The 22439-nt window shown below is 39.3% G+C and overlaps 1 protein-coding gene across 2 annotated transcripts in view; it reads left to right on the plus strand.

Moving 5' to 3' along the window:
- Positions 1-22439, plus strand: part of IPO9 (importin 9) — a 55866-nt gene that overhangs the window by 13230 nt on the left and 20197 nt on the right. For both annotated transcript variants that reach the window (XM_055319080.1, XM_055319079.1), the window contains exons 2-13: positions 9492-9553; positions 9802-9888; positions 10689-10890; positions 14451-14539; positions 15290-15376; positions 15897-16016; positions 16131-16231; positions 16430-16488; positions 17039-17190; positions 17906-18004; positions 19474-19580; positions 19950-20089. In XM_055319080.1, the coding sequence (XP_055175055.1) occupies positions 9492-9553; positions 9802-9888; positions 10689-10890; positions 14451-14539; positions 15290-15376; positions 15897-16016; positions 16131-16231; positions 16430-16488; positions 17039-17190; positions 17906-18004; positions 19474-19580; positions 19950-20089 (1305 nt within the window). The remainder of the gene's footprint in view (positions 1-9491; positions 9554-9801; positions 9889-10688; positions 10891-14450; positions 14540-15289; positions 15377-15896; positions 16017-16130; positions 16232-16429; positions 16489-17038; positions 17191-17905; positions 18005-19473; positions 19581-19949; positions 20090-22439) is intronic.

Here is a 22439-nt window from a genome sequence, read left to right on the forward strand (position 1 = left end):
AAATGATAGTATTGATTTAAAACTGTAGAATAAAATAAACATGAGTCTACACTGGTGTAAAGAAATAATTGGATAAAGAAAGGAGAAGGAACAGTTCTTCGTTAGAAAAGAATTGCAGTAAAAGTAAAGACACTAAAAAATACAAAAGCACCATTAGGCAAGCAACACAGTAATCATTGTAGACAGGATTTCAAGTGGGTACTAAATCAAAGCGTCAGAGTTTAAAAAGAAACAATATTAGTATAATATCAACGTATCTCTCCCAAGATTACTATCAGTCACAAAAAGAAAAAACAGTACCTGTACAGTGAAGAAACCCATTAGACTACCAAGTAGTAATGGTTAACATTTCCAGTAATTTTTCAACATTATGTATTCTCCAATAGGCTATACTGAGGATACAGCATCACTTCTCTGATATTTTTGCCAAAAATGAATAACCTAAATGTAATTGTGAGGAAACTGAAGTCAAATGCACAGTGAGACACATTCTACAAAGTAACTGATCACTACTCATCAGAAGTGTTCTGGTCATAGAAAAGACAAGAAAAGAATGAGAGAATGTCATGCATTGGAGGAAACTGAAGAGACATAACCAAATACGTTGTGGGATCTTGGATTGGATCCTGAAACAGAAAAGGGACAGTAAGGGGGAAAAAACTATGAAATGAAATTCTATTCAAGCCCATAGTTTATAGTATTATACCCATGTTAGTTTCTTGGTTTTGATCATTGAACCACAGTTGTGTAAGTTGTTAATATCAGAGGAATGTGAGTAAAGGATATCCATGTGTCACCTTTTAAGTCTAGAAATTATTTTTAAAAAAAACATATCATGGTGCACCTGGGTGGCTCGGTCGGTGAAGCTTCCAACTCTTGATTTCAGCTCAGGTCATGAAATCGAGCCCTGCATCAGGCTCCGTGCCGAGCGTGGAGCCTGCTAAAGATTCTCTCTCTCCCTCTCCTTCTGCCCCTCCCTCCTTCCTTCTCCAAAAAAAAAAAAAAAAAAAATTGAAAGAGATTATTTTCAGTAGCTTTTAAGCAGTTTACTTGGATAAGCCTTGAACATGAAACATTGCATGGGTGACTTTTTGCATAAATATCCTTTGGACGGCTATTCCAGTGGAATCCAATTGTGATACTTAGAATTTACTATGGAAAGTAACATTAGTTACAGAGATAGGAAAGCCAAACAACATATTCATTCTGAGCAATAAAAATAATAATAGCACGATAACTGATTTTTTGCAATGTACTCATGGTGGGCAATAAAAATAATAGCACAATATATGATTTTATTTTAGTTATAGAATTTTTATTTTTCTTATGGAAATAACTTCTGAGATCTATTCTCTTAGCAACTTTCAAATATACGGTACAGTATTGTTAACTATAGCTGACGTGCTGTACATTTCTTCCCCATGACTGACTTACTACATAACTGGAATTTTGTGCCTTTTGATTCCACCCATTCTGGCCCTCTTCTCCCCACCCACTCCCTTCCCCCCGTGGTCTCTGGCAGCCATACACACATACCATTTTCTTTATCCATTCACCATTCAGTGGACATTTAGTTTCTTTCCGTATCTTGGTTATTGTAAATAATGCTGCAGTGGACATGGGCGTGCGTATATCTTTTTGAGTTAGTGTTTTTGTTTTCTTTGGATAAAAACCCAGAAGTGAAAATGCTGGATCATATGGATGTTCTATTTTTAATTTGGGGGGAACCCCCATAGTGGCTGCACCAGTTTACATTCCTGCCAGCAGTGCACCAAGAGTTCCTCTTTCTCCACATCCTCGCCAACACTTATTATTTCTTGTCTTTTTTATAATATAATGGTATCCTAACAGATGTGTGCTGATATTTCATTGTGGTCTTGATTTGCATTTCCCTGATAATTAATAACTATGTTGAGCATCTTTTCATGTACCTGTGAGCCATCTGTATGTCTTCTTTAGAAAAATTGTCTATTCAGATCCTCTGCTCATTTTTTTTTTAAGATTATATTTATTCATGAGAGACACAGAGAGAGAGAGAGGCAGAGAAACAGGCAAAGGAAGAAGCAGGCTCCATGCAGGGAGCCCGACATGAGACTTGATCCCCGAACTCCAGAATCATGCCCTGGGCCGAAGGCAGGTGCTAAACCACTGGGCCACCCAGGGATCCCCTACTCTGCTCATTTTTTAATTGGATTGTTCTTTGCTGTTGGGCTGTACATGTTCTTTATATATTGGGTATTAATCCTTATCAAACACATGATTTGCAGATATTTTCTCCTGTTTAGTAGGTTGCCTTTTCATTTTGTTAGTGGTTTCCTTTGCTGTGTGGCAGCTTTTTGTGTGTGTGTGTGTGTGTGTGTGTGTGTGTGTGTGTGTGTGTGTGGCAGCTTTTTAGATACACAGGCATACTCTGGAAACATAGGTTCAGTTCCAAATTATGCAATAAAGCACATATTGCAGTGAAGCAAGTCAAATGATTTTTTTTGTTTCCCTCTGCATATAAAAGTTAGGTTTATACTGTATACTGTTAAAGTGTAGCATTATGTCTAAAAAACAGTGTATCTTAATTAAAAATACCTTATTGCCAAAAAATATTGATCATCATCTGAGGTATTAAGCAAGTCATAATCTTTTTGGTGGTGGAGGGTCTTGCCTCTTGTTGCTGGCTGCAGACTGATGAGGACAGGGGATGCTGAAAGTTGGGGCGGCCAAATAAGACAACAGTAAAGTGTTTCATATCAGTTGACTCTTCTTTCCTAATTTCTCTGTAGTATGTGATGCTGTTTTGATAGCATTTTACCCACAGTAGAATTTCTTTCAGAATTAGCCAATCCTCTCAAACCCTGCCACTGCTTTATTAACCCTGTATACTATTCTAAATCCTATGTGGTCTTTGGAACAATCTTCTTCTAGCATCTTTACTAGGAGTAGATTCCATCTCTAAAATCCACCTTCTTTTTTCGTCCATAAGAAGTAACCATTAAAGTTGATGCTGAGATTGTAGTAATTCAGTCACATCTTTAAGCTCCACCTCGAATTCTAGTTCTCTCACTGTTGCCACCACATCTGCAGTTACTTCCTCCTCTGAAGTCTTAAGCCCTCCTTCAAAGTCATCTATGAGAGTTGGAATCCACTTCTTCTAAACCCCTGTTGGGGTGCCTGGGTGGCTTAGTCGGTTAAGCATCTGCCTTTGGCTCAAGTCATGATCCCAGGGTACTGGGATCAAGCCCCACATGGGGCTCTTTATTCAGATGAGAGCCTGTTTCTCCTCTCCCTCTACCTGCCGCTCTGCCTACTTGTGCATGTGTGCTGTGTAAATAAATAAAATATTTTTTTTAAAAAAAGGAAGAAAAACTTTGAAGCCAAGCAGTGACTTCTCACTAGCTGTGAAAGTCCTGGATGCCATCTTCCAATATGAGGCTGTTTTATCTACATTGAAAATCTGCTGTTTAGTGTAGCCACCTTTATTAATAATGATCTTAGCTAGGCCGTCTGGATAGTTTGCTGTAGCTTCTGCATCAGCACTTGCCACTTCACTTTGCACTTTATATTATGGAGACAGCTTCTTTCCTTAAATCTCATGACTTAACCTCTGCTGTTTCAAACTTTTCTTCTGCAGCTTCTTCAATTCTCTCAGCCTTCATAAAATTGAAGAGAGTTAGGGCCTTGCTCTGGATTAGGCTTGGCTTAAGGGAATGTTGTGGCTGGTTAGATCTGTCCAGACCACTAAAACTTTCTCCGTGTCTGCAATAAAACTGTTGTGTATTCACTGGAGTAGCACTTTTAATTTCATTCAAGAACATTTTCTTTATATTTCACAACCTGGCTAACTGGTGCAGGAGATCCTAGCTTTCAGCCTCTCTTGGCTTTGGATATCCCTTCCTCACCAGGCTTTTTACAGTGTGAGGCATGCACCTCTTCCTTTCACTTGAACGCTTAAGTTAGTGTATGTTTTTTTGTTTTGTTTTGTTTTGTTTTTAATTCATGAGAAACACAGAGGCAGAGACACAGGTAGAGGGAAAAGCAGGCTCCCTGCAGGAGCCCAATGTGGGATTTGATCCTGGGACCCCGGGGTCACGCCCTGGGCCAAAGGCAGGCGCCAAACCGCTGAGCCACCTAGGCATCCCTATTGTATGGTTATTAATTGCCTAATTTCAATATTGTTGTGTCTCGGGACTAGGAACACCCAAACAGAGGGAGAGAAGGAAACAGCCAATTAGTAGAGAAATCGTAACACATCCTTAAGTTCACCATCTTATGTGGACCCAGTTTGTGTTGCCACAAAACAATTACAGTAGTAACATCAAAGATCACTGATCACAGATCACTATAACAAATACAATAATGATAATGAAAAAGTTTCAACTATTTTGAGAATTACCAAAATGTGACACAGAGACAAAAAGTGAACAAATGCTGTTGAAAACGGCACTGATAAACTTGCTCAACACAGGGTTGCTCCAGACTTTCAGTCTGTAAAAAAAAATTCAGTACAGTAAAGCAAAGTGCAATGAAACAAAGTATGCCTGTAGTCACTTTTTTTTTTTTTTAAGATTTTATTTATTTGAGAGAGAGCTAGAGAGCACAAGCAAGGAGAGCAGCAGAGGGAGAGAGAGAAGCAGGCTCCCTGCTGAGCAGGAAGCCTCACGTGGGGCTCAGTCCCAGGACCCAGGGATCATGACCTGAGCTGAAGGCAAACGCTTAAGCAACCAAGTCACCTAGGTGCCCCTGTAGTCCAATATTTGTTTTTGCTTTTGGTGCCAACTCCAGAAAACCATTGCTAAGACTGATGTTGTGGAACTTACCACCTATGTTTTCTTCTAGAAGTTTTTATAGTTTCAGGTTTTACATTCAGGTCTTCTAACCCATTTTGAATTAGTTTTATATATGGTATAAGACAGGAGTCCAGTCTCATTCTTTCACATGGGCTGTCCACTTTTCCCAACACTATTTATTGAAGAAACTGTTCTCCCCATTGTATATGCTTGCCTCGCTTGTCATCAATTAATTGACCATAGGTTTATTTCTACATTCTCTTCTGTTCTATTGATCTATGTGCCTTTATGCCAGTACCATAGAGTTTTGATTATGATAGCTTTGTAAATTAATTTGAAATCAGGAATGTTGGGACACCTCGATGGCTCAGCGGTTGAGCGTCTGCCTTCAGCCAGGGCGTGATCCTGATGTCCCAGGATTGAGTCCCACATAGGGCTCTCTGCATGGAGCCTGCGTCTCCCACTGCCTGTGTCTCTCCTTCTCTGTCTCTTTCATCAATAAATAAATAAAATCTTAAAAAGAATCAAGGATGGCTCTAGCTTTGTTCTTGCTCAATATTGCTTTGGCCATTTGGGGTTTCTCGTGGTTCCATACAAATTTAAGGATTGTTCTATTTCTGTGAAAAACGCCATTGGAATTTTGATAGGAATTGCCACAATAATTTTTAAAGTTTTACTGTGTGCCATGTATGGTTCTCAGGATTGCTTGATAATTTGATACCATTCTCCTCATTCTGTAGATGAGAAAATGGGTTTACAAAAGATAAATAACTTGCCTCAACTCAGACATAGTAGTTTCAGGATTTGAGCCTAAACTTGCCTAATTCCAGAACCCATGCTCTTAACCTCACTGATCTCCCTCCAAAAGGGAATGATGTACCTGTTGTAACCTGTGCACCTACCACAACCAAACACATCTGAAAAACTACCATTTGTTCTCTAAAACAGCACTATCCAATAGGAATAAGAGTTATACAGGTGAAATTTTAAATCTTCTAAAAGCTATATTGAAAAGGTAAAAATAATTTTTTATTTTGTTATTTTTTTTAAAGATTTTATTTATTTATTCATAGAGACAGAGAGAGAGAGAGAGAGAGAGAGAGAGAGAAAGAGAGGCAGAGACACAGGCAGAGGGAGAAGCAGGCATCATGCAGAGAGCCTGATGTGGGACTCGATCCAGGGTCTCCAGGATCACGCCCTGGGCTGCAAGCGGCGCTAAACCGCTGCACCACCGGGGCTGCCCTAAAAATAATTTTTTAAACTGTATTTAACCAGGGATCCCTGGGTGGCGCAGCGGTTTGGCGCCTGCCTTTGGCCCAGGGCGCGATCCTGGAGACCCAGGATCGAATCCCACATCAGGCTCCCGGTGCATGGAGCCTGCTTCTCCCTCTGCCTATGTCTCTGCCCCTCTCTCTCTCTCTCTCTCTCTCTGTCTCTCTGTGTGTGTGTGTAACTATCATAAATAAATAAAAATTAAAAAAAATAAACTGTATTTAACCTAATGTGTGCAAAATATCATTTCACTATGTAATCAATGTAAACATTACTAAAATATTTTGCATTATTTTGTTTTCATACTAAGTTTGCAGCTTGGTATATGTTTTACATTTACACTGCATGTCAATCCTCACTAGCCACATTTCAGGAAACCGGTATCCACTTGGAGGTAATGGCTACCATGCTGGATAGTATAGCCCTAGAATGTCAAGTGTGACAATTATGATGCAATCCTGGTCTAACATTCTTCTTCCTCATTTGAAAATCGACTCCTTTACAAGTGTAAATTAAATTAAATTTTTTTATTTTTGTAGTAAAACACACAACACAAAACTTACCATTTTAATCATCTCTAAGTGCACACAGTTGAATAGCATTTAATACATTCATATTGTTGTGCACCTGTCACCACCATCCATTCCCATAATTCTATTCATTCATCTTGTGAAAGTGTAAGCCCATTAAATAATAATTCCCCATTTCCCCTTTCCCACCCCCTGGGCAACCTCTGTATTTGTATTTTGTTTTTGTTTTGTATTTGTATTTTGACTACTCTAAGTACCTCATATCAATAGAATCATGCAGTATTTGTCCTTTTATGACTAACATATTTTGTTTAGCATAATGTCCTCAAGGTTCACCTATTTTAGCAGTTGTGGCATATTGCAAAATATCTTTCTTTTGAAGGCTGGGTGATAGATACTCCATTGTATGTATATACCACATTTTATCTGCTCATCTGTGGATCGACTCTTGGATTGCTTCCATCTTTTGGCTGTTGTGGATAATGCTACTATGAACATAGGTGAACAAATATCTCTTCAAGACCCTGCTTTCAGTTCTTTGGTTATATACCCAGAAGTGGAATTTGCTAGATCATATGATGATTCCTTTTTTTTTTGAGGCACCACTGTATTTGCACAGCAGCTGCCATTTTACATTCCCACCTATAGTGTATAAACATTCCAATTTCTCTACATCCTCCCCAGTACTTCTGTTGTTCTGATAATAGCTATTCTAAGGAGTGTGTGGTAGCATCTCAAAGTTTTAATTTGCATTTCCCTAATGATTAGCAACGTTGAGTATCTTTTCAGGTGCTTATTTGCCATTTTCTTTCTTTCTTGGAGAAATGCCTGTTTAAGTCCTGTGCCCATCTTTGAATTGAGTTATTTGTTTTGTTGTTGAATTTTAGTTCTCTGTATGTTTTGGATATTAATCCCTTATCAGATAAGTGATTTCTTTTTTTGGAAAAATTTTTTTGCTTATTAAATAAACTCTGCCCCCAACATTTGCTCAAACTCATGACCCCGACATGAGGAGTCACATGCTCTACCAACTGAGCCAGTAGGGTGTCCCCTCTTAACAGATAAATGATTTATAAATTTTTTTTCAATCTTGTGGGTTGCCTTTTCACTCTGTTGATACTGGGTTTTTTGTTCTGTTCTGTTTCGTTTTGTTTTTTAAAGATTTTATTTATTTGAGAGAGAAAGAGAGAGCGCAAGAGGACAGGTGGGGGAAGAGGCTGAGAGAGGGAAAAGCCAGCTTAATCAGGGAGCCCGATCCGATGTAGGGCTCAAACCCAGGACCCAGGATCATGACCTGAGCAGAAGGTAGATACTTAATAACTGAGCAACACAGACACATCCGTTTTGTTTTTGAGAGAGAGAGAGAGCACATGTGTATATACAGGCATCCAGGGGGGCGGGCAGAGGGACGGGGAGAGTAAGAATCTTAAGCAGGCTCCACACTCAGCTCAGAGCCGAGACTCTCACTGCTGAGATCATGATTTGAGCCAAAAACAAGAGTCAGACAGGACTGACTAAGCCACTCAGACGCAATGGTTTTTTTTTTGATACTCAAAATTTTTTAATTTTTATGAAGTCTGACTTGTGTATTTTTCTTTTGTTTTCTGTGCCTTTGGTGTTATATATAAGAAATCATTGCCAAATCTAAGGTCAAAGCTTTTGTCATATATTTTCTTCTAAGAGTTTAATTGTTTTAGGTTTCACATTTAGGTCCCTGATCCATTTTGAGTTAATTTTTGTATGTAGTATTTGGTAAGGCCCCAACTTCATTAACTTGCCTGTGGATATCCAGTTTTCCCAACATTTGTTGAGAAACTGTCCTTTCCCCACTGCATGATCTTAGCATCCTTGTCAAAAATCATTTGACCATATATGTGAGGGTATGTTTCTGAGCTCTCTATTCTGTTCATTGGTGTATGTGTATATATCTGCCTTTATGCCAGTACCACATTGTTTTGATTACTATAGATTTGTACTAAGTTTTGAAATCAGGAAGTGTGAGTCCTCCGGTTTTGGTCTTTTTTTTTTTTTTAATCAAGATTATCTTGGCTTGAGATTGGTTATGAATTTTGAGATTCCATATGAATTTGGGGAGAAGTTTCTGTTTCTGAAAAAAAATAATTGAAATTTTGATATGGATTCCATTGAAGGATCTAAATTTTAATGTAGGAGTAAGAATTGTTTATAGTTTCTCAATATGCATTTCGAGTTTACTGCTCACATTGCTTATTGGAAACTGTTTGCTTTTAACAGTTATATTTTTAGGACTAAACTTGTTAAAGCCAGACTTTCTTAGACGTAATTATGTCTTATCTGGTAGTGTTTGTCATGGCAACTCCTGAAATCTCACCTTTTAATTTTTCATTGGGGTTAGATAGTACTCATTTTCTTTCTCTCTTTCTGCCTTTCTCTTTCTCTTCTTTCTTTCTCTCTCTCTCTTTCTTCTCTTTCTAGACACAGAGAGAGGCAGAGACACAGGCAGAGGGAAAAGCAGGCTCCACGCAGGAAGCCTGATGTGAGGACTCAATCTCAGGACCCCCGGGATCACACCCTAAGCCAAAGGCAGACACTCAACCGCTGAGCCATCCAGGCGTCCCTCATTTTCAATTAGATACTACATTCATTGGTCTAAGAGGAAGGTGTTTCCATCTTGGAAGAGAAGGTGGTTGGAAGAGCTATGAAGTGATTGAGAAAATGAAAGCACTGGAACTATTCATTGTGAGCAGCCATGTCCTGCAGGCCAACCTGTTTCTCTTACTTAGAAGAACCAATCTGAGTAGTTGTCAGCACTTTTAGAAACAATAAATCAGTCTCCTTTCTGAAAGCTTTCTTACTGGCATCAGGATTAAAGCTCAGTATATTCCTATGGCTTTCCTGGGTGCTTTTAGACTCACAATAAAATTTTCTCTTTCAGAATTTGGTGTTCACCTAGCAGAGCTGACCGTAGATCCCCAGGGAGCACTGGCAATCCGTCAGGTAAGTTCACACTGATTGGCCCAATTTATAAGTAATTTCCTTTTTTATCTGGTAGTGAAACTTTCTTATTGGAAAGAGAAAGAATAAGACCGATTTACAAATAACCTAGGATTTTGTACTAGATTTAGATACACCTCAAATGATTGTATTAGGCCGTGTGTGTGTGTGTGTGTGTGTGTGTGTGTATGATTTTTATATATGAAGAAAGTCTTTTTCTTACTGTACCACTTGGCTTATTCTCTTTGCAGCTGGCATCAGTCATTTTGAAGCAATATGTGGAAACTCACTGGTGTGCCCAATCAGAGAAGTTTAGGCCTCCTGAAACTACAGAAAGGGTAAGGAGAGGTATTTGATTAGTCTTCCTATAGAGATTTGAGGAGCTGTCTTAAGAAATTAAGGAGCGGTCATCATTGTTCGACAACATGGGGCAATGAAAATACTAGGTAGAAAAGATTGATTCATAGCTGGCATTATGGGAAGCATGCTACAGGTAAGAGAGCTTGAGTATCAGACTGACATGTTCAAATTCCAGTTCTACCTTTTTTTACTAGCTATGAAAATACCAGAAAAGCCTTTTAACTTTTAAGCTTCAATTTCCTAAATATCTAAAATTAGAATTAAAATTCCAACTTCAAAGAGTTGTTTGAAGATTAAATGAAATAATGTTTCTACTTAGTACAGCACTATGCAGCCATTCTGGATGCCCAAGAAATTTTGAGGTATAAGGTCTAGGGCAATGCTGTCCATTGGCACTTTCTGCAGTTACGCAAATATTCCGTATCTATTTTGTCTGGGGCAGTAACTACTGGCCACATATGGGTGTTGAGCCCTTAAAATGTAGCTGATGAAACTGAGGAACTGAATTTTTTACTTCATTTCATTTTAAGTAATTTAAATTTAATAAAGGACCACAGGTAGCTGATGGCTGCTATAATGGACAGCATAAGTTTAGGGATCACAGATGAACTCTGAATGATTTATGATTTATCAAGTTTGTGTATTGGAGTTTTTGATAGATATGCAGTATTTTGTGTGTATTGTTTTTCCAGCACATAAACTAGATAGCGACTAGATAGCGACTCTGCCAGTCGCTTATAACCTGATCTAATGGCAGGTGGGTTTTTCTCCTCTGCAGGCAAAAATTGTTATCCGGGAGCTATTGCCCAATGGGTTGAGAGAATCAATAAGTAAGGTGCGCTCCAGTGTGGCCTATGCAGTGTCAGCCATCGCCCACTGGGACTGGCCCGAAGCCTGGCCGCAGCTCTTTAACCTGCTCATGGAGATGTTGGTGAGCGGAGACTTAAATGCAGTCCATGGAGCCATGCGTGTGCTGACAGGTATCAGAAGTCTTTCCCTAGTGTTGGTACTGGGATCCCAAGAAAACTTACTAGAGGCTGCGGGATTGAATGACTCAGACCAAAAGGAACGGAAATTTATGGCTCTTCCCAATCCTCCTCCTCCCCCTAGTTTTTTTTTTTTTTGTTTTTGTTTTTGTTTTTTTAAGATTTTATGTATTTATTCGTGAGAGACACAGGCAGAGGGAGAAGCAGTCTCCATGCAGGGAGCCTGACATGGGACTCGATCCCAGGTCTTCAGGATCAGGCCCTGGGCTGAAGGTGACGCTAAACCGCTGAGCCACCCGGGCTGCCCCTCCCCCTAGTTTTTATCTCCATGTCTATACTCCCACTCCCTTGACTCTGTCCAGGGAATTAAGTTGGTTAGGTATTTCTACTACTCTGAAAACCACTTAAGGATAGAGTAATTGCATAGTAGTTAAGGACTCAGATTTCAATTAATATTCTGGTTTTACCTTGACCCAGGTTACTTAGTCTCTTGAGCCTGAGTTTCCTTGTATCTAAAATGAAGATAGACCTGAAGGGGTCTTTTGGTAAGTTTAAATGAGCTAAATCTATAGAAATTATTTAGCATAATAACTGACATGAGGTAAGCACTCTAAATTTTAGCTATTATGGTAATTATCATTATGTTAATTTTCAACTTAGTTCAAGGCAAATTTAAGAATAGTCAAATAAGGGATCCCTGGGTGGCGCAGCGGTTTGGCGCCTGCCTTTGGCCCAGGGCGCGATTCTGGAGACCCCGGATCGAATCCCACATCGGGCTCCCGGTGCATGGAGCCTGCTTCTCCCTCTGCCTATGTCTCTGCCTCTTTCTCTCTCTCTGTGTGACTATCATAAAATAAATAAAAATTAAAAAAAAAATTAAAAAAAAAAAGAATAGTCAAATAAAATTTTTACAGGAATATAAGAAAGAAGATAAAAACAGCATAGCTATATAATTCTGACCTTCATTTGGTCAAATTAGATAATGTAGAATTTAGTATCTCTTCTTTCTGTTCTAAGAAGGTAATAAAAATATTTGAAGAAAAATACTTTTAGTCTGAGGAGATTTGGTGAATATCTTGATTCACTAAGCTTGATTAATTTATTAATTCCCAGAACCTGAATTTTCCAGTCTTGTGAGTTCCGCTCTGCTTCCTAACTACATGAAGTCACTCCTGTTTTGCCTTCAAGGAATTACCTGGACATTAGCTGCCTCCCATTGATCTTTTAGAAGTTGTATTTCTCCTCAGTTTGTGAGGGGAGCTTGTGAAATGTCGGCCGATATCTTCTTTCTGTATGCCCGGCGAGCTTACCTGAAATGTATTCCTACCTAGTTATGAACACTGTTTCTTCTTTTTCTTGACTCTCAGCTTATTGAACTTGGCATCTGGTCCCATTTTTACTAGTCCATGTTTTACTGATCAGTTCTCTGTCCAAAAACAAATTCCTGATCTCTTTTTGTTTTAGACCTCCTCTTTCCAGGTCGTGGCTGCCTTTTTGAACTACCGCTTTATTCTTACTGATTATCTGGGATAGGTGCTTGGAGTATAGAGCAGACTTACCAAAAAGATGAAAACGTTTCTTCAGATTTTTACTTCCCTGCTTATTACTTTCCTTCTCTTGTATAACTCATTATTCAGATGATTTCATATTCCCCTCTCTGTGGAATCAAACATCTAGGGTTCTTTATGTACAGCTTCATGGTTCCAGAATATCAGATAACACATGTTTTCTACCAAGGAAAAGAAGCATGTTCCCCTCCAGTCTTCCAACCCAAAGTTCAGCTTTTTTAAAAACCCGAAGGAGAAAGGCAGTTGTACATTTATCGTAGTTGGATACTGTAGAACCATCATTGTGCTTGACTAAGGAAATCACTGTTCAGTGAGATCACTTTTCTGTCAGCCACAGGGAAAGAACTATGGGGGAAATGGGTATTGTTTTATATTGGAGTCAGCAGACATGGGATGGATAGCTGCCAACCTCCATTCCCAGATAGCTGTTTCACATATTTTCAAGTGAGGATAGACAGTGTTCTCACAACAGCAGCTCCAGCGTGCATGAAGATGGCAGGACATGGTGCATGGACAGGATCCCAGTAGGAGAATGGGACTGATTTTCCTTGTTTTTTTTTTTTTTTTTTTAAGATACTATATACTTTTTTAAGCCTTTAGTAAGCTTTCTGTTAAGCTTATCTATTTATAAATGAGAACTAACACTAATGATGTGAAGGAAATACAAACATAGCAGCTAAGGATTAAAATATTTGACCACAGGTACAACTTTTTCTTTAGTGTCAAAAGAAGTTTGGAGATTGAGATATTTCCAGTGCCCCACACCTTTTCTGACTTGCTGAGTGACCTCAGAAAACTTACTTTGGGCTTGAGCTTATAAAGTGTTAATGAATTGAGACTACTAGGAAGGATTATAGGAGAGTAAAAAATGTGATTGAGCACTTTATTAGTAGAATATGTTAAACTGCAATTTTGATAAAACTTGTTTTCATTAATATGCTATACATCACATTTGTTTGAACTAATTTCTTTGGATTTTGAATTTCTGAATGAAATAGAACACTCATTTTATTCAGAACTCAGAATTTATTCTTCAGGAGGAAACCAAACTAGTAAAGAAGACTCAGTCTTGAATATTTGATCTTCATTTGACTTCTGGTGATTGATATTGCCCAAAATTTGTGGAGTATATTAACCTTGAAATGCTGACATGCATTTCCAGTTGTTAGATCATCCTGAAAAGTGTCCCAGTGATTAGCTCCATTTCTACGGTGATAATGTGGAATTGCCAGGGAAAAGCAGTAGTTAAAGTGAACAGACAGTGGAACTCAAGGGCTTGTCCACAGATTAGCATGCGAAACCCAGGGTCCTTCATGCTGTCTCAGTGCCTTATGCGGAAAGTAAAGAGAAAGACACAACCTTTATTTTAACCCTCACCTTCTTCAAGTCTCATTTCATGAATAGGTTGTTTTTTGCCACGTTCATACGGTAGAAATCCCTTCTGTTCCGATGAGCAGCAGCCTCTGACTTCTAGGTCAGTAAATGTCATTCACTGGGAAGAGTAATGTATACAGAGTGGAGTTGAAGCCTAGTAAGGCTGCATGTATTTTATTATGTGCGTCAAAACATCTTGCCAAGGGAGAATATTGGAAATGGAAACGAAGGTAAGATCCTCAAAGTGTACCTGGATATTGACGATCAGGCATAAATTACATTAATACAGGATTTCCCTAAGGTGACCTTACAAGGACTTTTACACAGCTCTTAAAGATTTTCTTTCAATGTGTTTTTTTCTTTCAATATTTATATAAGATTTCATATGTATTTTCCTTTATCTTTGTTGTTCTCTTTCCCCTTCTTCTTTTTTTTTTTTCCTCTTTCCCCTTCTAACAAATAATAATTCTTGCAACTTTTCCTTCCCCAGGATGAGACCACCAGGCCAATAATGTCTTTACCTGTACTGCCACTTCAGAGCAGTTTAAAAATTTCCCCCTTATGTTTTTATAAAGCAGTATTTTTCTTACCATAGTCGCTTTTCCTTTGTAGAATTCACTCGAGAAGTAACAGACACCCAGATGCCACTTGTTGCTCCTGTCATTCTCCCAGAGATGTATAAGATCTTCACGATGGCCGAGGTATGAAGTGTCTACTCCAAGATCGGAGCGAGTAAGAGCTGCTCAGATACTGGTCAGCCTCCACAGGTCATGAGGGAGACTGTTGTTTTTGCTGCCAGTCCCCAAACCCGGAGGCTGTAACTGACAGAGATCTGAGTTTGGATTAACCTTAGATCTTTCACTTAATAAGCACAAGGGCCAGACTTTGGTAACAGAGTGAAATAGCATCTGCTATTTCTGTTATTTCTTCACATATCTCCTTCCTCCTGGCATCCTGCAACCCTGTGCTGCCTCTAGCCTCTCGTTGAGGTGGCCACCTAAGCTTGTTCACCTCAGGTAAATGTGTGCAAGGACCCTATCACTGCATTACCCATAATAGGCCAATAATATATATACAGTGTAAACTATGAGTGCCTGATGGGTAATGTTTTAACCTCCCTACTCTTCTCTGCTGCCAGCCAGCGGTCTGTGTTTGGAAAAAATACGTTGACTGTTTTGAGATTTCAAGCAGCACCCTGCGTAATATTTTTAATAGAATGAGCTCACAGAGGCCTACGTATAAGGCTAATTCCACTGAGTTCTAACATTTTGCTGGCTTTTATTCTCTGAATTACAGGAGAAATCTGTCCTGGATATGAGTAGATGATGTTTCCCATCTCTCTAGGGAAGCCAATCCCATGTCAGTATTTAGAAGTGGTAGTTTTTCTTCTAGTCACGGATAATGCAGACACAGACGTGCCTATCTCATGGCTATGCTGTAACTTTTTGCAGGTGTATGGTATTCGAACCCGTTCCCGAGCAGTGGAGATTTTTACCACTTGTGCCCATATGATCTGTAACATGGAGGAACTAGAAAAGGTAAAGGAACAGACTTCATGCTTAAAAATCTCTACGCCTTCCGTTAGAGACAGAGCAGTGACTCGTTTCATTTCCGTAGTACCAGAATGCACCCCGATTTAGTGTTATGGATGCATTTAGCATTTTGACTTCATTTTTCATTTGTGTGTAGTTTAGTGTCCTTTTGTTTGAACCTTATTTCTTCAACCACCTTATCCTGGATCTTTTCCTATGAGCCATTGCCCAGAACTTCACTGATCTCTTATGGCCCTCTCACATGAGACACCAACCCCTGTCATTCAGAAGCAGTTTTGAAAAGTGGTTTATATAAGAAGGCTATGGTGAGGAACAGAAAGTGTCATAGAAGGAAACATGAAACCTTGCGTAACACCTCCAGTGACTTTATGGCTGCACTTTTCTGATTAGAACCCGCACCAGAAGAAATCTTTAGATGCGTCAGATCTGTGTTTCAGTATTTGATGTGTGCCTTAATGCACTGATTAGCGCTATATCCACTTTTGACTTTGGTTTCTGTTATTAGGGTGCAGCCAAAGTTCTGATCTTTCCTGTGGTGCAGCAGTTCACAGAGGCCTTTGTTCAGGCCCTCCAGATTCCAGATGGCCCCACGTCTGACAGTGGGTTTAAGATGGAAGTCCTAAAGGTAAACATTTACTACCATTGAGATACTTAGAGTTTTAGAAGATGGTCTGAAATCTTTGGCTTTTCCTCCTATATCACATGTAACTCTTAGCTCTTTCTCTTTGTGATTTCTTAGGCAGTGACAGCCCTGGTGAAAAACTTCCCAAAGCACATGGTTTCCTCCATGCAGCAGATTCTACCTATTGTTTGGAACACCCTAACTGAGAGTGCAGCTTTATATCCTTTTCAGAAAGCTTAAGGGACCTGCTACCACCCGTAGTCGGGAATCTAGCATTAGGTCTTGCATTCATGTGGTTCCACTTTTTTAAATGAATTTTTTAAAATATCTACTCTTAGGGTTGGAATGTTTGACATTCCCTTGTAGAACATATATAAAGCAGACTCCAAATTCTGTTTCTTTACTCTTCATCATACTTATGTGAGGACAGAAGTAAATTACACAGAGGAAGTTGAAGATCCTGTGGATTCTGATGGTATGTAGTTCATCTACTCCTAACAGATATACCATAGGGAGGAAAGGGATCTAGGAAAGGAAGAAGCCAGAGACAGGAAAAGAACCATTACATAGAGGCTTCACTCTCTTCAGTGAGTTTTCTAGTTGAGTTTCCTTTCAGTGTATAAGGTGTGGGGAAATGGGACACTGGAAATCTCTAATCTGTTCCTCAAAGGCATTTGCACAGATCTCATAAGATAGACTTTCTGAGTTGAAAGAGCTACCTCAAAGTCCTGCTTCTTTCTGGCAGATGATGATATTTTCATTTCTGTTTTAATAATTTTAGATATTTCAAATCAAAAATAGGCTAGAAAATATATTCAGTGTTTCTGATTCTTTTACTTGAAAAACCAAATATTTAGTATTCTCAAAGTTCCTTTCTTTGACTCCTTAGCTCCCCTCTTCTGTTCTCTTGGGAATAATAATCAGCAAGTACTTTAAATATTCATTAATTTCCAAAGATAATGTAGTTCATTTCCAGCAGCTGTGCTTTCTTGTCATTAAAATCTTCTCTTGTGTATTTCCTATAGGTGAAGTCCTGGGCTTTGAAAATCTTGTCTTTAGCATTTTTGAGTTTGTCCATGCTCTCCTAGAAAATAGCAAATTCAAAAGCACCGTTAAGAAAGCCTTGCCTGAGTTGATTTACTATATAATCCTGTACATGCAGATCACTGAGGAGCAGGTAAATGATATTTGGGAGGTAGTTACCAGCTTGTTTTGGGAAAGTGAAACTTGAATGTGAGATCTAGGTCAAATGAACAATTTTTATTTCTAAAAATAGACACTAGAAGAGTAATTTCATGTGAAGTTCTAAGAAAGCTTTGATACCACTTTAATGCCAAAATCTCTGGGTGTTGCCGTTTATTAACTCCAATATTAGGTAATCGGACTCTGAGAATACTTTTAGCTCCATAGTACTGCTAACCAAAGACAATGGTATCTAGAAGAATCTGTTCCTTCCCTATAAATACTGACACTTAAACCGAGATCATTAGCCTGGTTGGTGGGTCAGTAGACCAGAAAAGAACATTAAACAAAATAAGATAATGCTTCTTTTATATAAACAGCACAAGAATCGACATAATTTTCACATTAAATATTCCATGATACCTAATATATTCGGAAAGTTGATCTGTCAGAAGTAATAGCTAATGAAAGGTAGCAGAGAACTAGTAATCAGCCACATTCTAAAAGTGTTTACTAGAGAGGAATAACTTTTGCTACTTACCTTGATAAAGGATTTGCTTCTCTACATCAAAAAGAAAAGACTTTGAGGCTAGAGTTCTGTTCAAGATAAAAACAAAAGGTTGAAATCTTCCTATGTGTGTGGATGAAAAAAAGGAACATATAAACCATATTGGCAGCCTCACAAAGACCTAACTTCATCATCCTTTCAGATTAAAGTATGGACAGCCAACCCCCAACAGTTTGTAGAAGATGAGGATGATGACACTTTCTCCTATACAGTTAGGATTGCAGCTCAAGACCTATTGCTGGTAAGTGGGTTCCCTTGATACTTCAACCAAAAAACCCTAATCAGGGCAGCCTGGGTGGCTCAGCGGTTTAGCGCCGCCTTTGGCCCGGGGTGTGATCCTGGAGACTCGGGATTGAGTCCCATGTTAGGCTCCCTGCTTCTCCCTCTGCCTGTGTCTCTGCCTCTCTGTGTGTGCGTCTCTCATGAATAAATAAATCTTAAAAAAAAGAAAAGAAAAAACCCTAATCAGTCACTTGAGCATTCCCTTTTCTTTCTAGACCTCTAACCCAAGTTGAACAGTGTTATTGAGTAACTATCTTAGGCTTCTTTGAGGATAACAAGAGAGCATCTCAAATGAAGTTTGAGACTTAGGAATTCCAAAGTCACTGGTACCGGTTTTGGTTTATAAGTAAATATTAGTTGTAAAAATTGCGCAGAGTATAAAGTGTTCTAATGAGTAAGGGTAGTTGAATCAGGGACATTCAGGTTAATCCACTCTTAAGCCAGAATCTGTAGCACAAACCAGATGTTGGCAAACTTTTTTTTTTTCTTAAGATTTTATTTATTTATTCATGAGAGACACAGGCAGAGGGAGAAGCAGGCTCCATGCAGGGAGCCCGACGTGGGTCTCAATCCCGGGTCTCCAGGATCACACCCTGGACCGAAGGCAGCGCCAAACCGCTGAGCCACCCGGGCTGCCCTGATGTTGGCAAACTTTAAAAAAAAATTAGTTTGCTGAGAGATGAACATCCAAACATCTACTATTTTCTTTGGCTCTGACTAGAGCATGGAATTGTCCCTAGGCTGAAGGTCTGTGAAGAAGCTGCCTTTTACTATCTGTTGGGTGGGAGGTTGTTCTCATTATTAGTGAACACTTCTCATTATCCTTCAGTATTTCTACGGCAACTAGGAAAGATTACACTAAGTTTCAATTTGTAGATTAGCCTTTTATTTCTATAGTCAGACTCCCAGAGAATAAATAATCTAGTCCATTGTCATCTGAAGTTGAATCTATCATTGCTCACTGACAATCTGCTCATTCTAGCGAAAGGGAGCTTTACATTTTGTTAGCTTTTCAGTGCCTAGGCAGAGATGTAGATCGTACTTTAATTCCATTAAAGACCCTGAACTAATAGGGGTTCTATTTTTAGTACACTTAATCGGGGCTTAGCATGTACGTATGAAAGAGTTTGAACCATTGAATTAGCAATCAAATTTTCAGTTTGCAATTAAAATGGGTTTAATGGGCAGCCCCGGTGGCGCAGCGGTTTAGCGCTGCGTGCAGCCCGGGGTGTGATCCTGGAGACCCAGGATCGAGTCCCACATCAGGCTTCCTGCAGGGAGCCTGCTTCTCCCTCTGCCTGTGTCTCTGCCTCTCTCTTCGCTCTCTCTGAATGAATAAATAAATCTTTAAAAAATAAAAAAATAAAAATAAATAAAATGGGTTTAATTTGCACAAACAGATTTATAGCCCCTTCCCTCTCTTCTCAGGCTGTGGCCACTGATTTCCAGAATGAGAGTGCAGCAGCCCTGGCTGCTGCAGCCACTCGCCATTTACAAGAAGCTGAGCAAACCAAAAACAGCGGCACTGAACACTGGTAAGAGTGAGCAGCAGATACTTAAGGACACATTCTGGGCATCAGAGCTGAGAATCAAATTCTTGCTTTGAATCACATGTTTTAAAGCAGTTCCTCCCAACCTTAAAATAATCGGTTAAGATGCTTTTATTTTACCCCTTAATTTAAAAATCCTTGGAAGGAAGGATTTTACTTTTACACTGTTTTTAGTTAGAAAAATCTGTTAATCTTCATTTTGCTGATTTCAGCCCTAGATTTAGATTGAAAGAGCAGATAAATGGCTTTTTTGGGTCAGACTGTGCTAGGATGCCCTTGGATGTTTCTTCCCTCAGGTGTTTATCTTTTTGGTAGTGTAGTTTGTTTTACCACCCTGTGGTATCACTTTCGCAGGTGGAAGATACATGAGGCATGCATGCTTGCCCTCGGCTCAGTGAAGTCCATCATCACTGACAGTGTGAAGAATGGCAGGATCCATTTTGACATGCATGGGTTCCTGACTAATGTCATCCTTGCAGACCTCAACCTTTCAGGTATGTTTCAGCACAATGCCAGGATTCTGAAAGATCTTTAGACTTGTTATCAGCTCAGTTATAGTTATATTGTTCACTTAGATGGGTAAACCAGGTATTCATGTGTCCTTTGGGTGAAAATTCTTTCCATGCTAGAGCTCGAACTCATCTGAACCTCTAAAATAGCCTAGAGACCTTGGTTCAAGTTCTACCAGCTAAGACAGATTTCCACATTCATAATTTTTCTACACTGTTCATGTTTCCTTCCAAATCAGTGCTCACATTTATGGCTGGTTTTGGCATTTGTTTTTGGGGGTGCAGGATTTGGGTTTTCTTTCTTTTTTTTTTTTCCCCCTAAATTTATTCAGGAGAGACACAGAGATCTCTCAGGCAGAGACATAGACAGAGGGAGAAACAGGCTCCATGCAGGGAGCCTGACATGGGACTCAATCCCAGGACCCTGGGATCATGCCCTGGGCCAAAGGCAGAGGATCAACCACTCATCTACTGAGCCACCCAGGTGTCCCTGGTTTTGGTATTTGAATAGGATGCAAATTTTGTTGCTTTATCTTGGGAACTTTGGGTGGAGTTCTGTCGTTATTAAGTCTAAAATACCTTCAGGTGGTTTGTGTCAGGCTCATTGTTACTGTTTGTTTCCTGTCATTACTCTCAAACTTTATTCTTGGACAATATCCAAATAATTAACATGTTTCATTCTCATGTCCATATTAGCTACTTGCCTTTAAAGAAAAAAAAAAAAGTTGGCCCTGCTATATGAGACTATTTTCTCCAGCAATGCAGAGCAGTACTATCATCATCTATTTGACATCTTTAGCTATGTTGCTTCTGCCCATGCTATGCCTTGTTCTCATCCATAGACCTCACCCCCCATTACAAAAGGCCATCTTTGCTTTCTCCAAGTACGTAAATCATGGGACTTCTCCAAGTATGTAACTCACGGGTCATTTGGTATTATTTGCTCCATTCTCAATCCATTCACTTGCCTCTTGCTCATAAGCTAGCCCTTTGAGTAGCCAGAGCCATTTGAAAACATTCTACCCTGATTTGAAATAGGTAATCTGTTCTAGGATATCTCCCGATGTCCTTTCCTCTCTCTGAATCACAAAATTAAAATGGTTGAACTTCCAGAACTTAGGCCCATTGGGAATATCCTTTTTTTACTCTGCACTTACTTTATGCTGATGAATAGGTTTTCTTTCTCATGTTAGACTATCGGGTCTCTGAACGTAGGAATCATGTCTAATACCTGTTTGTATCCCACAGTGTCTTGCACGTAATAGGCACTTCATAATTATGTGTTGAATGAAAGTGCTGGAATATCTCAAACCCACCAATATATTTTTTTGTAGAATTTACCATTGTAAAGAACCTTCAAAACTTCATGGAGACTTAAGAATATTTACTATTGAGGGATCCCTGGGTGGCGCAGCAGTTTGGCGCCTGCCTTTGGCCCAGGGCGCGATCCTGGAGACCCAGGATCGAATCCCATGTCGGGCTCCCGGTGCATGAGCCTGCTTCTCCCTCTGCCTGTGTCTCTGCCTGTCTCTCTCTCACTGTGTGCCTATCATAAATTAAAAAAAAAAAAAAAAAAAAAGAATATTTACTATTGAGACTGGGAGAAAGTTTAACATACAGCATTTATTATCCTGCCAATAGCTAAAAGCTTTTCTTTACCAGCCATTTTCAAACTTTCTGGTGTCAGGATCCCTTTACACTTTTAAAAATGATCACAGATTTTTCTTTGAATTTTATGTATCACTATTTAACATATTAGAAAGTAAAAACTTGAGAGGTTTTGAGGCACCTGGGTAGGTTAGATGGTTAAGCATCCAACTCTTGATTTTAGCTCAGATCATGATCTCAGGATCATGAGATTGAGCCCTGCATCTGGCTCCAGTACACTGGATGTGGAGTCTGCTTAAGATTCTCTCTTTCTCTCACTCTGCCCCTCGCCCTCCCCTTCTCTTAAATAATAAATCTGAGAATTGTCTAAAATACAGGAAATGCAAGCTTACATTTCATTAGCTGTCAGAGCCACGGTGTCACACATCAGATCACCTCTGTTAAACACTATACACTTAAGAAAGAATGAGCATGACAAAGATGGATCATATCTTGGTATCACTATGAAAGTTTTAACTTTGGGGACTCCCAAGAGTCAGTGGACCATACTTTAAGAACTGCTATTCTGTATTATATAAAAGAGCATGTAATTATATGACTGGCACAGGTTATTAGGTTCTGTTCAGTAATTCTCACCAACTGCATGTTTACTTTACAAGTAACTAAGTTAAGCCCTGCGACAGGCTGAATTAAGTATTATAGTCTGTTTTCAGGCAACTTATAGTAG

Source organism: Nyctereutes procyonoides, unplaced genomic scaffold, assembly GCF_905146905.1.
Source record: "Nyctereutes procyonoides isolate TBG_1078 unplaced genomic scaffold, NYPRO_anot_genome, whole genome shotgun sequence".
Lineage (NCBI taxonomy): Eukaryota > Metazoa > Chordata > Mammalia > Carnivora > Canidae > Nyctereutes > Nyctereutes procyonoides.